We start from the raw sequence: 14959 nt of genomic DNA, 5'->3' as shown, positions 1-14959 counted from the left end.
ATCTTTAAGTTTTATGAAATCCCTTCTTACCTTCAGCCTTAATTTTATTATTCTTCCCATTCTAAAACTCATAACATAGAGATTTGGGGTTCCTTTCTCAACTACAGGTTTTTGTAATGCCCAGTCCAAGGCATCCATCACTTGAGTCTTTTAGATATGTGATGTCCTTGGGAGAATTGAGAAAATAGTTACTCAAATTACTTTTTGTATTGCATGGTTCAAATGAGGAAACTGGGTTGCAAGGCTGCAAGGCTGTTATTTACTAGTTGTATGACCTTGAAGAGTTTACTTCATCTTTTTTGTGCTTTGGTTTCTGAGCAGTAGAATGAAATATGATACTCTCTAATGGGCCATAGTGAGAATTAAATGACATATATAAGCTCCACCAAAGCAGAGACATTATTGATCTTGTTCACTTTATTCTAAATGCCTAATACAGGTAATATCAGGCACAGAGTAAGTTCTCAGTAAGTATCTGAATAGTGAATAAAAGCTCTTACCACATTGCCTTACACATAGCATTCAATACAACATAGCTATTATCCTTTCAACCATTTTTCCTATGACCTGGTTTCCAGATTTCTCACCATATCAATCACTCTCTTATGGATGCGCTCTGATTTACCAACATTCTTCTTCAGAAGTGGTTCTAAAAATCCAATACTGCATGGTATGTGGTGATTCTGCTTTATCTGATCATAATTATAGATAAGAGTCCCCTGGGAAAAAGCTAGTCTACCTGCTTACATAGAGCTGGCACTTAAAAAATCCACTTTCTCCCAATACCACCCTTTTAACCTTAGGAAACATATAGTTAAGAGAATAAAAATATCATAAAATAAGGGGGGGGGGGATGAGTGAGGTAAGAGAAGAACTAGGATAGCACAGTATTGTGGAAAGCCTTCGCAACCAGTATTTATCATCACTGCCCCTAATTAACAGTCTGTGGTGATCACCTACTGATTAGCCTGCCTACCTACAGTCCTTAACTGTAATTTATCCAGGGTGCTCACCGTTGGGAAGATCTTCAAATATTGCTCAATGGCTGAATGAGTAAAGATAAACAAGAACGTCTGAGGAAGATGCCAAAGTGAGCAGATGAACAGCTTCCTAACAGGAGACTGTGAAGCTAAAGTATCCACCATTGTATTTTGGGACAGCAGACTAAGGAAACTGGGATTGAATGCTAATAATGAAATGACAAATAGAAATGTAAAATTCATTTGGAGGCTTTGGAAAAAAAAAAAAAAGTTAAATTGCTTTGATAATGTGAAGCAGCAGCAAGGTTGGGACGCCTGGGTGGCTCAGCGGTTGAGCATCTGCCCTTGGTCCAGGGCGTGATCCCGGGATCCAGGATCGAGTCCCACATCAGGCTCCTTGCATGGAGCCTGCTTCTCCCTCTGCCTGTGTCTCTGCCTCTCTGTGTTTCTTGTGAATAAATAAGTAAAAATCTTAAAAAAAATAAAAATTAATAAAGCAGCAGCAAGGTTTAGGTTTGCTTTTGACTTCCGGTATGATTGCGATTGGGGTCGTATAAAATATTACTGAAGAAAAAAATGGGAGGGCGGTGGACAAGCCTTAAAGGCAAGATGATGGCATAAGCCTTAGGCCACATGGAAGGATAAGCCAGGGGAGTAAAAGGAAGCATTTCCTTTTCACCAATAAAAGTGAACCTAGTGAGAACGGTCTGGGGTAGAAGTGGGCAGTTCAGGAAGCTCCAATTACAAGTCTCAAAGCAGGAGCGTCGGCCAGGGCGGGGGATAGAGGTGTGGGACGCGGGGAAGCGCCCCGCGGTCGGAGGCGGTGCACCAAGGGTGAACAAACAAGCAAACAAACGCCTGCTGGCCTCTGGGGAGGGCGGCTCAGCTTTGTGACTAAGCAGGAGAAAAATCTCTTCTCCCTCCTTCCTGATCTCATCACCCAGGCCGCCTCAACCCGCGGCACGGGGCAGGGAGTAAGGGCTTCCTCTGCGCCAAGCCGTTGGTAACAGGGCCCCTGCGTGTTTCCCCGTTGGGACGCAAACGCATCCCTCTGAAAAGACGACTGCCGAGGCCTGGGAGAGGGTGCGGGAGGCCTTGTTTGCGCGGGCCAGGGGGCGGGGGGTCGCATCAGGCCGCGAGGCGGGCCGCGAGCAGGCGGCGCCGCAGCAAGGTCCGCAGCAGGTCCGGTTTCACGGCCGGGATCGGGTACGGCGCGCCTCGGGTCCGGCGGCTGCGGGCCCGCCCGTCAGGGTCCCGACCCTTTATAGGGCGCGTCGGGCGCTCGGGGCGCACGCTCGGCCGCCCCGCCTGCCGAGGAACGGGCCCCGGGAGCCTCGCCTCGGGCGCGGCGACGAGGAAGCCGTCTCCGGAGACCAGCGCCAGCGCCGCGGCCGACGGGCTGAGGTCGCCCGGGGGCGCGCGGGAGGCCACCCTGCTCCTTTGGTCGCCGGCCGACAGGGACACGAAGTTCACGGCCATCTTCAAACGCTGCCCGCAGGGTTTGTTACGTCCCTCGGTCACGGCGGCTCCCTCGCGGCTGCCCGCTTCAGTCCAGCCCGTCTCGGACGCCGCCACCGCCCACCAACGCAGCCATAACCGGAGCCGCGGCCGTGCGAGGAGCCGCCTCTCGCCGGCGCTCTCCTCGCGCGCCTGCGCATGCGCCTGCGCCTGCGCCTGCGCAGCACGTCGGCGCGCGTCGACGCCGGCCTGGGGCGAGCGGGATTGACGCTTACGTCGGCGACGCCCGGGAGGGCGAGGACGTGGGGTTTCCGAGAGTGCGCAGTGAGTGCGCCGGCGGCGACCCTTCGGCCTCGTGCGGGAGGGGGCGACGCTGACATGGGGGCGGCGGCGGCGGAGGCGGACCGCACGCTCTTTGTGGGCAACCTGGAGACGAAGGTGACCGAGGAGCTCCTCTTCGAGCTTTTCCACCAGGTGAGCGGACGACCGCACGCTTTTTCCTTCCGCTTTGGGAGTCCCCGGACGGCCCGGCCCGGCCCGACGGCCTTGCCCGCCTTCCTGGGGGAGGCGGGGCTGCGGGTCCGGGCGCCCGCCGGGAGGGCCGACTCGGCGGAGGGGGCGCCGGGAAACTGAGGCGCTCGCTGGGGCCGCTTTCAGGGCAGAACCCCGGTCAGTTCGCTCGGGGGGTGGTGGCGGTGGAGGCCCCCCCGGGATGCAGGCGCCCCCCAGGGGTGCAGGCCTCCCCCCCGGGATGCAGACACCCCCTCCATGCAAGCACCTCCCCCAGGGTGCAGGCACCCCCCCCATGCAGGCACCTCCCCCAGGGTGCAGGCACACCCCCCATGCAGGCACCTCCCCCAGGGTGCAGGCACACCCCCCATGCAGGCACCCCCCCCCGGAGGCATTCCGGAGGTGAAGGTTCGAGGGTCTTGCGCGCGTGATGCGGGTGGGCTCCTGGCTGTGCGCTCCCCCTGTTCCTTCTGGGCTCATCTTCCTTCCCCTGCGGGCACTTTCTCTTCGGTGTATCTGATTGAGAGATGGTATTTCTACATGCTTAGTCAGTATCTGTTTTCCATTTAAGTTTTTTGTTTTTTTTTTTTTAACTTTAAATTTAAGATAGACTCTAAGTATTCTGTAAAGCAGGCTTGTGTCTCTGCACTAAAATCAGCCTTAAAAAGAATTAAAAATTCAGAGTATCTGGTTTCCACCAGGTCTCTACTCTGACAGCTGGTAATATTCGGTGAATCGATGCAAAAGTGAATTTTTTTCTTTTTAGCCTAAGAAAACCAGTTTTTCTACCCCTGGATACACGTGCTCCGGAGTGGGAAAATGATGGGTGTTGGTCGCCTTGCTAAAAAGTCATAAAGCGCTGTGAAATGTAAACTGAGGGGCTGTTTCCAGTTCCTTAAGGGCTTCCTTCTCCAGATAAATTAATCAAGCGGCCAGTCATATTTGTAGGATCTTTAACAGGTGGAATTCCCTTGGGTGTCTCCTTTTTAGATTTTTCCTGGTTCCATTTAGACATTTCCTGTATCTAAACGTCCTAAAATGTGAATATTTTTTTTGAAATTGCCTTACTTAATTTCCAAACACTTTTTCTTTTCTTTTCTCTCTCTCTCTCTTTTTTTTTTTTTTTTGTCTGTAGGCTGGGCCTGTAGTAAAAGTGAAAATCCCAAAAGATAAGGATGGTAAACCAAAGCAGTTTGCATTTGTGAATTTCAAGCACGAAGTGTCTGTTCCTTATGCGATGAACCTACTTAATGGAATCAAACTTTTTGGGAGGCCCATCAAAATTCAGTTTAGATCAGGTAACTGTTCAGTGTTTTTTGGGGGGAGAAGGGTTTTTCGCAGCTTTGTTCTTAAGTTTATGATTCAGTTTTGTTGGATGAAAATACCTTAAGATTTGTGGATACTAAGCTTTGTATGTCCCTGAAAGTAGGTCACATTGACTATAGATTTTTAAAGTCATCATTGTAAAATTGAGTTGAGGTTACGGAAAAGAACATAAACTTTGTGGTTGGAAAGACGGGTTTGAGTTCATGCTCTGAAGGCAGCAAGGATTGTTTTCTAAAAATACTTTTCCTGGTTGCTTTGTGATTTACATTTACAAATTTAGATTCTAGATTATGTGAAGATGAAACTTTCCACGTATGCAGTTAAAATTTAGTGTGGGGATCATAATATTATGGCCAGGTTGGATATTTATCTGTTTGGATAGTGCTTATTTGGAACTCTCTGTTTTACGTATATCTGGTATCAAACATTTACAGTTTTACTCTGGAACAGTAAAGCGGTTTACTGAAATTTGATGTTTTCTCTTGTAGCTTCTTTCTACCTCTTTGGCAAGATTTGGGATAGGAGGGATAAAATTTCAACTTAAGTTTTCTATCAAGGAAAATTTCTTGGAACGCCCGGGTGGCTCATTTAGTTCAGCGTATGCCTTCAGCTCAGGTCATGATCTCAAGGTTCTGGGATCAAGTTCTGCATCAAGCTTCCTGCTCAGCAGGGAGTGCTTTTCCCTCTGCCCTTCTTTCTGCTCATTCTCTCTCTCTCTCTCTCTCTCTCTCAGATAAGTTTAAAAAAAGAATAATTTCTCAAATTACTTCATTTTAGGAAGTAGCCATGCCTCACAGGATGTCAATTTGTTGTATCCCCAGCATCATCTTGGAAACTCAAGCCCTACCTCTACATCTCCCAGCAGGTAATATTTTGCACCTGTTATTAAAATCATTTATTGGAATTTTTATTTTTTAAGTAGTCTCAAAACATACTCAGTGATCTGTTTCTTTTTTAAAGCTTCTGCTTCTTTATTTTTTTATATTATTTGTATTTTGGATTCTAATTAGGTATCTATTTTAAGGGGACTATAGACATGTATAGTACTCCTAAGGTAGATATGTATGTATCTGTAATTATGTTCATTTGTGAAGACTTATGCCTGCAGCCTCATATTTTAGTATGTAACTGAAACACAATTTCCCAGAACATTCTTTAAGCTCTCTACTTTCAGTACTCTATATTCTATTTTATTTTTTTTAACTCGAATTAGTTTTGACCACTAACTGGTTGTTATTTGCAGTTTAAAAATATCTGTAGGTAAAAAAAAAAAAAAAAAATATCTGTAGGTAAACAGACTAGTGGACTAAGTTTATAGTGTTGGATTCTAGGTCTGCCTCTCTGATTGTGTAATCTTGAAGTCTCATTTCTCTGATCCTGTCCTTCCATTTGTAAGGAAAAGCTGAGTTAAACACTCTCCATGGTCTCTTCCAGCTACTAAGGGTTAGAAAAAGTACCATGTTTATATTAAATAGTTTTATTTGCTTTGGGAAGGCTGGTATTTTATGAGAGATATTTTTTTTTTCCTGGTTTCTTCGTAGAGCTTCTTACCAGTCATAATGGGCTTATTCAAGAAAGAGTCAACAAATAATCTGTCACACGTTAGGTTCTTCACCAGGTCCTTTACATTTATGCTCTTATTTCTCACATCAGTCTTAGGAGGTGTAGGGGTTATTGTTAGTTCCATCTTGTATGCGAAGAAAGTGAGGATTGGACATTAACTTGCCCATGTTTGAACTGCTCATGAGCAGTGGGTTGGGATTGAAACCCAGGCATTGTGACTGAGCCTCAGCCACTGTAATAGGCTGCCTAGCGAAGCTTAACCGTCTACAGGAAGACGTGTATATACTTTGTGACTACCTGTTTAATAAGTTCTCTAAAGAAAGCATAAAATGTGCTTGGAGAAAGGTTTAACAAGGAGGGATGATATAAATGAATGAGGAACTAAAAGGCCAGTGTGTCTAGGTCATAATGAAGGAAAAAAAACGGAGAGTAGTAGATGATGTTGATAAAGTAGAAAGGTCTTTCTTACAGGCTATATTTAGGATCTGGGAATTTCCTCCTAAAAATAGTAGAAAGACATTTGAAATGTTTTCAGTAGGATACTAGCAGCACCAGGTTTGTATTTTATCAAATTGTTTGGTTGCTGTGGGAGAATGAATTGGAGAGGACAAGGCTGAAAATAGACCAGTTAGGAAGTTATTGGTAGCAAAGTATTGGTATTAGTAGCAAGACACAAGGAAGTTTCAGGGGTGAGGTTGTTGGTTTGGATTAGGGTGGTGCCAGGAACTGAAGTGAACTGGCTTCAATATGAAAAGATAACTGGAAAATAAAATTGCAAAAAAGAATAGTGTAAAAAGAGTACCACCTTACTAACCTTTGTTGCCAACTGAAATTGTATTTGAATACTTCTCATTGCATTTGGGACTTGAAGCATGTCAAACCACTTTTGTAGACGCTTTAAAGGTACCTCAGCTGGAGGAAAAAAGAGTTTACCTCTCTGGGAATTTCTTTGGAAAAGTATATACAAGAAAATAATTTTTCTTTTTTAATATAAGGCTAGAATGTGCATCATTGTTTTCTTAGAAGGAAAATTTATAGTTTTTGCCCCTTTAACATATAGATGTCTAATCTGATTTAAGAAAACCCAAAATGGGAAGATACAAATCTTGAGACCAATCAATTAGTGATTTTGATTATAAGTATTTTAAAATAAAATGAAATTAAAACACTTGTTAAGGTGAATTTTTCTATAGAGCAAGCTACCTTTGTAGGAATTGAGGAATACGTTAGAATTCCTTAAAAATTAATATCCTTTTTGTGTTACAGAACTCTTAATTCCTTGCTCCCCCAGACCTGTTCCTCTTCCCTTTCAGAGTAAATGTCTACATAATTGCTCAAGCTAAAAATCTAGATTTGGCCCTTTATTTTTCTTTTTCCCTCATCTGTCATGTCTAATCGATCAAATCCTTTTCATTTTAGTTTTTTTTTTTAATTAATTTTTTATTGGTGTTCAATTTACCAACATACAGAATAACACCCAGTGCTCATCCCGTCAAGTGTCCCCCTCAGTGCCCGTCACCCATTCACCCCCACCCCCCGCCCTCCTACCCTTCCATCACCCCCAGTTCGTTTCCCAGAGTTAGGAGTCTTTATGTTTTGTCTCCCTTTCTGATATTTCCCACACATTTCTTCTCCCTTCCCTTATATTCCCTTTCACTATTATTTATATTCCCCAAATGAATGAGAACATACACTGTTTGTCCTTCTCTGATTGACTTCTCTCCGATTGACTTACTTCTCATTTTAGTTTTCAACATAGGCCTCTGCACTAGCCCTGGATTGACAGGTTTTTTTTTCCTATGAAGGGCCAGATGGGTAATGTTTCAGACTTGGGAGGACATATATATATTTTTTCCTCTGTCATTGTAACACCACACAGATGAAACAGACACAAGAGTATGTTACAAAAACTGGATTTGGCCCACAGGCTATATAGCTTGCTCACCCCTGTGCTAGTTCTTCCCTCAGCTGAAATGTTTTGCCTCCAGGTAATCTTGTTACTCTTGTTACACTTCAAATGTGCATCCTTTGTAGAAAGATAATCCCCGACCAGACAGCCAGAGCTAAAATAGAACCCCTGTCCCGCTCATCTTACTTGCTTTTTAGTGGAGTATTCATTATATCATTTGTTATAAGGTAAAATTATTTTACTATCTGAATCTTCATCCATGAGAGCGATACTTTGTCTTTTTTGTTCATTCTTACCTTTGAGACTGTCTTGCTCATGATTGGTATGGAGTAAATATTTGTTAAATGAATGATTATTTGTTGGTTTTCTTATTTTTCATAGGTATGATAGGACTGTGGATAATATGACTCCATCAGCACAGATAATTCAGAGATCTTTCTCTTCTCCAGAAAATTTTCAGAGACAAGCAGTGGTAGGTTGATTTTTTTTTTCTTTTCTTTCTTTTCTTTTCTTTTCTTTCTTTTCTTTTCTTTTCTTTTCTTTTCTTTTCTTTTCTTTTCTTTTCTTTTCTTTTTTCTTTCTTTTCTTTTCTCTCTCTTTTTAAAAATAAAGTAATAATTCCTTTATTAAAGAAAAAAATGAGCAAATGTATTGTGCTGTTTTTAAACGTACACACTATCCTCTGAGTAACCATGAAAAATACCGGTGCAATCTTCCATATATAGAATAATTTGTAAAGTATTACCTAAAATGCTTCATGAGGAGTAAATTCCCAAATTGTTGAATTTAAAACAAAGTAGACATTGATTAGCATCTCCTTGTACTAGAACTAGGGTTAACCAAATGTCTAGACTAAGCCTTTAAGTAGCGCTCACACATACACACACACAGAGATGAAACTCTTACAAAAAAAAAATAGTTACAATGTTTTGAATATATGGTATATGTCAGGCAATATCACCTCAGAGTGTTATATATGTTACATTATTTATTCTTAAGGGTAACAGGGATATATGCACTATTATAATATATAGCAATACGAAAATTGAGGATTTGGAAGGTCATAAAATAAGTGGTGGGACTGAGATTACAAGTGCAGCCTGCCAAAATTTGAAACCATGCTTTGAACTGCTACACAGAAAATATAATGAGAAAGAGCAGCACAATAAAAAAAAAAAAAAATAGAAAACCCAGAAAGTCATAATTAGGTAATTGAATAAAATATCTCATTTCAAAAAACCCACAAAGCTATATATGCTAACTATGCAGCCCAGTAGCATACAGTGTACACTTGCAAATACAGCTCAGTTTATGAAGTTTTATAATTTGTCGCGAGAAGTCCTTGTCTTACAAAGACAAAAGCAGAAGTTCATAATTGCTTTTACCAGTAATTTATGTACTTGGTGGATTATAATATCAGCTTCTCAAAAATAGTCACTTTTTGATATGTTAAACCCTTACCGAAACGTTAGTTCTTGGAACACCCAGTCTAAATTTTTACCAGCCAATTAAAGCATCATGCAATGAACTTACGTCTTTCTTACAGCTAGAAAATAAAATTTGTCACTCATTTATTTTCCACTTTAAATAAACTCAAATATACTGCTTGGGACATATTTGTTGAGTCTAAAGGTCACTTATAATTTAAATAATATCTATAGAGACTGCCCAAAAATGTTTATCAGAACTCAGCTGTCTTCCACTTGAGTTGCTAAAAAAAAAACCAAAAACCAAAAACCCCCCAAACCTAGAATGTTCAGATGGGTGGCTCAGTTGGTTAAGCATCTGACTCTTGGTTTTGGCTCAGGTCATGATCTTGCAGTTGTGAGACTGAGCCCTATGTTGGGCTCTGTGCTCAGTGGGGAGTCTGCTTCAGATTCCCCCTCTCTCTCTGTCCTTCCACTTGCACATGCATGCACTCTCTCTCAAATAAAGAAATGTTTTAAAAAATGTTCACATACTTCTTAAGTAATGTCCTAAGTCTTAGTTAAACTAGCATGATCTTTGTAGGTTGATAACTCATTTTGGTTTTCACTGGGGTGAAATGCATATTTAACAGATTGAAGATAAATAAAAGAACTGCATTTCACATTTGTATTTTTCTTCAGCTATTGTGTGTGCTTTAAAGATTGGAAATTTATTCTCTGATATTCTTGCAGCCTATGTTGAAGGGCTTCTTACCATACACTCTCTTTAATGGTTATAATGGTACTTGAATATATTGGAGTCTTTGACCAGTTTTCTCTCGATTTCCATTTTTTCTGTAATATGAGACTGTGCAACTAGGCTTAAAATTTTTGGTGTGTTTTACTGTTCCATGTCTATCTCCAGTCTCTCACTTTTTTTATTTTGTCACTTTCCTTTTTTTCTTGAATTCATTTCTTCTTTTTTTTTTTTTTGCTCAAATCAGTCTTGCCTTGTGACTCCTCAGTCTTTTGAAGGTCTGCAAAATAAAGATGTGAGAGTGAAATAAAGTAAAATTGAGAGAGCAATATAAAGGGATGTCAGTTTTACATACATATAACATATTTTTCTATAGGCTATTTAAAAAAATTGTCACTGGCTAATACCTATCCATGAGCAGAATTTGGGGACCACTGGTCTAGTCAGTTCGTACGTGTCTCTGTTTTCTCCTTGCTAGCCCATCTCACACACGATTTCAAAATGAATATTACAACCCTATTTCGCTTATATTCCTGGTAATTTGACTTTCCATCATTTGCAAGGTGAAGTCTGAATTCTCTAGCCTAGTTATGAGGTGCTCCCATCATCTGATGCCAATAAAGCTTTCCAGCCTATCTGTCCATTATCCACTGCTTATGAGATCTGTAATTAGAATTCTTGCTATTCTATGAACGCATTCTATTTCCTTATTATATTTGTGCGATTTCCCTTCCTTGGTTATAATTCTTCCTCAAAATAGTCTATCCAAACTTTTAATACTTAGATAACATGCTACCTTCATGAAGCCTTTCCTAGTGATACTGAGCTCCTGGCTCTTTATGTGTCATCAGACAATGATTTACATTGTAATCATTTATGTGATCACTTCGACTCTAAGTTATATTCTTGAGGGCAAGGAGTAGTAGTTATGTACAAATATCTTATAGGTATACATTGTAATGAACAAAGCCATTGTATTTTTCTACTTCAAGTTCTATTCAACCTAAGAGTAGGTTGCCAACCCAGATAGGCAAGAGTAGTTTTGCTTTTCCATCATTATCTGTTTGGTTCACTGTGACTAAGTATATATTGACTTTGATTCCTAGAAATATTTGCAGTTAACATTTCCTTCTTTTTCCCTTCATTTAGATGAACAGTGTTTTGAGACAGATGTCCTATGGTGGGAAATTTGGTTCTCCACACCTGGATCCATCAGGATTTTCCCCATCACATAGTCACAGTTTCAACCAGTCTTCAAGCTCCCAGTGGCGCCAAGATACACCATCATCACAGCGTAAAGGCAGACAGAATTCTCATCCCTATATACCAGATAGACATTATAGCCGAGAACAGCGTTACAGTGATCATGGGTCTGACCATCATTACAGAGGAAGCAGAGATGACTACTTCTATGAAGATAGAAATCCTGAAGGCTGGAGCCATGACTATGATAACAGAAGAGACAGTAACCGAGATGGAAAATGGCGTTCATCTCGACACTAAACAAGTATTAAAAGGACAATGTTGTTATAGGGTCATTCTAGGCCCTTTGGCTCATTTGGCCTGGAAATGTTTTGTTAAACTGTACAGAGCAGCTTTACAAGTTGCCACTTTTCTTTATCAAATTTTTAAAACCTATAGCTAGTCTAATACAGAAATAAGAGTTGTGGTTCCAATTTTATTACATTAATAACCTTTCACCTCAGGGTTTTATGAAGAGGAAAGGGTTTTATGCAAAAGAAAGTGCCACAATTCCTAATCATTTTAAACACTTGAGGAGGGGATGTATTATATTAGTTGTATTATAAAGCAAATATTTTAATTATCTGTTATCTTTTTGTATTGCAAGAAGTTTCTTGTTAGTGAATCAAATTTTGGTGTGTATAATAGAAAACATTCGAGTTTGGTAGTCTGAAATGACTATCAGTATTTTGTTAATAAGAAAATGTAATTTCAGTGATACAGTTTACTTAGAAAGCTTATTGGTAAAGTTTGGGGATAAAATCATACTGGACTTAGAGAATTTTTAGTGTAAGTTCTGTGACATGGTCTTTTGAGTTTTACTCTAAGTGAACATAAAATTGTAAATTTGTATATGCTATCTCATTCTAAAATTTTAGAATTTGCTCATTAAATCATTTTGATGTATAACTAAAGTCACTCAGGAAGTTAAATATTTCTAAATGTATTTTTTTACATTAAAAATACAGTGTTAATATAAATCCCCCTTTTTAGGAAGAACACAAATGTAAATTCGTAGTCGGATTAAAAATGGTAAAATGTTTTACTGAAAGTATGCTTTTTTGAGGGAAAAAAAAGGTTCGTGAAGCCGTTAAGTGCTGCCTCTATCACTCACATTTTAAAAATGTTAACATTTTCAAAGTGCCCAGGACATGTGTACAAGGATACATTTTATTACGAAGCTTGTACAGGTTGTTTTTTGGTTTGAGCATTTGAAAGAATTTAGTCTTAAACGTTTTCTGACTTAAAAATTTTAAAATCTTGTTTAACAGAACTTTTGTGTATCAAGATGCAGTTTTCCTTTTGTTGTAGAACTTGTTTATAAAAAAAATCATTCCTTGAAAAATTAACTACAGCATTTGTACTCTGTTGCTTTTTAATATATTGAAAACATAAAATGAAGTGTGCCTTATTTTTTTTGACGTCACTAACTTTAGAGACATTGTATATAAAATTAGTCACATCTTTTCAGGGATTGTCAGTTGTCAAGAATGTCCCTTCCTAGAGCATCCTGAAATACTCCTTTTGTACATATCAAACTTAATATTTAGAATCAGATTTTCAGTGACATGGATTATAGTTCTGAGCATTATGAACTAATTACTGTCTTTGGTTTCTAGGAGTTCATGTACTCTCAGGCCTTCCCTGTTTTTAAATGCATGCATTTTTTTAGGTAAATGGAGCCATTTACTCAGCATGGAGAGCATTAGGATCAGAAGTTTCTGTTTGCTTTAGCAGTTTAATAGTAGAAGGATTTGTTTCTAATGAGCTTGTTCTCAGGTATCTTACTTTATATTTATTTGGTGGCTTTTCTAGAGATTCACAAAGATTAATTCTGCTCTATTGCAATTTATGTGGGTCGGATCTTTTCATACTGATTCATAGGAATTCCTGGTTCAGAATCATCTTTTGTTTTTTTAATGACTTGGGGCACACCCTTGTGAGGTTCCAATGAATCTTTTTCACTTCAATCTCACCCTGTTGAAAGTAACCAAACTAATAAATGTACTGTGTAAAGGGATCAAACAAGACAGCCTCAACAAATTGAATATAGCTGGTGAGATAATTCACCTAGGTTTGGGAGCTGCAGTAGAAAGAAAGAGGTGCTTTTGTGGAGCACAGCTTCTCCCTGTGTGTTCCATGAACCACCACTCACTCTCACAAGGTGTTCTGCAGAATAAGCGTTCTCTAAGTGTTCAGTAAATGTGTACTACCTGACATGGGGTGGCTTTCTCTTAGCAAGACTATAAACCTGACAACTACTGCAGTAATGAAATCTTTATGCTCAACCTAGTATTTTCCAAACTTACCTTTATTTGACCCTTTTGTACATGTTAAGATATTAAGACTGCATAAATCAACATTTTTGACACTTTGCTGTCATACTGTGTAGGTTCATATTTCCTCATGCTAACTGCCATCATCCTAGAAGGAGCAATCATTCTCAACAGGATTTATTATTCCAACAGCATTCAAATGTGCCAATTTATGCATTACAATACTACCCTATATTTCTCTTACCATAGCCTTCTAGTGCATTACAATTTTCTTACCTGTATCTCCAGGTAGCTCCATGAAGGCAGAAGCCATATCTTACCACTGAATTCCCAGTATCCAGTGCCTGGCACTACAGTAATACTTGGTAAATTTTTGATGGATAAGTGAAGGAACATTTGTCAAATAATTGAATAAAAAAAGGAGGCCTCAACATTTTTTTTTTTTTTTTTGGCCGTTTCCTAACCCTGAACCATCATTGCATTCTGTTATAAAAACTTTGTATTATTGTGCCTTTAATAACAGTCTAGAATTAAATTCTTCAAAAATGTTAAGATTTGGATATTCATGAGGTTTTCCTTAAAATATTATCTTATTGGGATCCCTGGGTGGCGCAGCGGTTTGGCGCCTTCCTTTGGCCCAGGGCGCGATCCTGGAGACCCGGGATCGAATCCCATGTCGGGCTCCCGGTGCATGGAGCCTGCTTCTCCTCCCTCTGCCTGTGTCTCTGCCTCTCTCTCTCTGTGACTATCATAAATAAAATAAAATTCTTTTTAAAAAAATATTATCTTATTTGGTTTGGGAATTACAATTCTGCTAGTCTTATAGGAGTTAGTAATCAGCTTACCTTTTTTTTTTTTTTTTTTCTTTTTCTATGCCCTGGAAAGAAAATTGAATAATACAGGAAATATCTGTTAATTTAGGACTTGTTGAACTTAAAAAACTAAGTCTTAGAGGTAATTGATTTTTTCCTCTATTTTCTCTTATTAGCCATAAGGGAAACTATTCATGTTTTCTACTTTCTCGGCAATCAATTTGAGTAATTTATACCTTTAAAAATGCAACTATTTTCTTTATCTTTCCAAATTAATCAATAGACAGTTGTACATGATATTTCTTGTAATTTTTGAGAAACTACCTCCAGCTATAGTCAAGTTTTAGTTCCTGATATATTTTACCTTCCCTCCCACATTCTGGCCAGACTTGCTTGAGGCTGTGCTATTACACAGTTTACATTCATATATGTAAAAGCTCCATTGCATTGTTTTTTTAAACATTCTCTATTAAAGAGATTTAAATAAAAATCATATATTATTCCACTAGTTAACCATTTCTGGAGCTCTTTGTTCCTCTATGTAGATCCATTTATCCATCTGGTATTCTACTTGAAGTTTTTTTGGATATCTTGTACAAGTGCAGGCTTGCTGATGATGAATACTTTCTGCTTTTTGTCTGAAAGTATCTTTCACATTTGTTTTTGAAATATCTTTTTGTTGGGTATAGAATTCTAACTTGACAGGTGGTGGTGGTGGTG

The 14959-nt window shown here is 39.6% G+C and overlaps 2 protein-coding genes across 2 annotated transcripts; one reads left to right on the top strand and one right to left on the bottom strand.

Moving 5' to 3' along the window:
* Nucleotides 1-402: 402 nt before the first annotated feature.
* On the bottom strand, nt 403-2628 carry C12H11orf71 (chromosome 12 C11orf71 homolog). Its single transcript, XM_025999200.2, has one exon. The coding sequence runs from the start codon at nt 2457-2459 to the stop codon at nt 2109-2111; it is 351 nt and encodes a 116-aa protein (XP_025854985.1). The 5' UTR covers nt 2460-2628; the 3' UTR covers nt 403-2108.
* A 21-nt stretch (nt 2629-2649) lies between these two features.
* RBM7 (RNA binding motif protein 7) lies at nt 2650-12548 on the top strand. The gene is made up of 5 exons (XM_072729757.1): nt 2650-2912; nt 4084-4246; nt 5052-5139; nt 8128-8218; nt 11059-12548. The coding sequence occupies exons 1-5, from the start codon at nt 2817-2819 to the stop codon at nt 11410-11412; spliced, it is 792 nt and encodes a 263-aa protein (XP_072585858.1). The 5' UTR covers nt 2650-2816; the 3' UTR covers nt 11413-12548.
* The last annotated feature ends 2411 nt before the right edge of the window (nt 12549-14959 follow it).

Source organism: Vulpes vulpes, chromosome 12 (assembly GCF_048418805.1).
Source record: "Vulpes vulpes isolate BD-2025 chromosome 12, VulVul3, whole genome shotgun sequence".
Classification (NCBI taxonomy): domain Eukaryota; kingdom Metazoa; phylum Chordata; class Mammalia; order Carnivora; family Canidae; genus Vulpes; species Vulpes vulpes.
The sequence above is the reverse complement of the archived record's forward strand: the minus strand, read 5'-3'. Positions and strand labels throughout refer to the sequence as shown.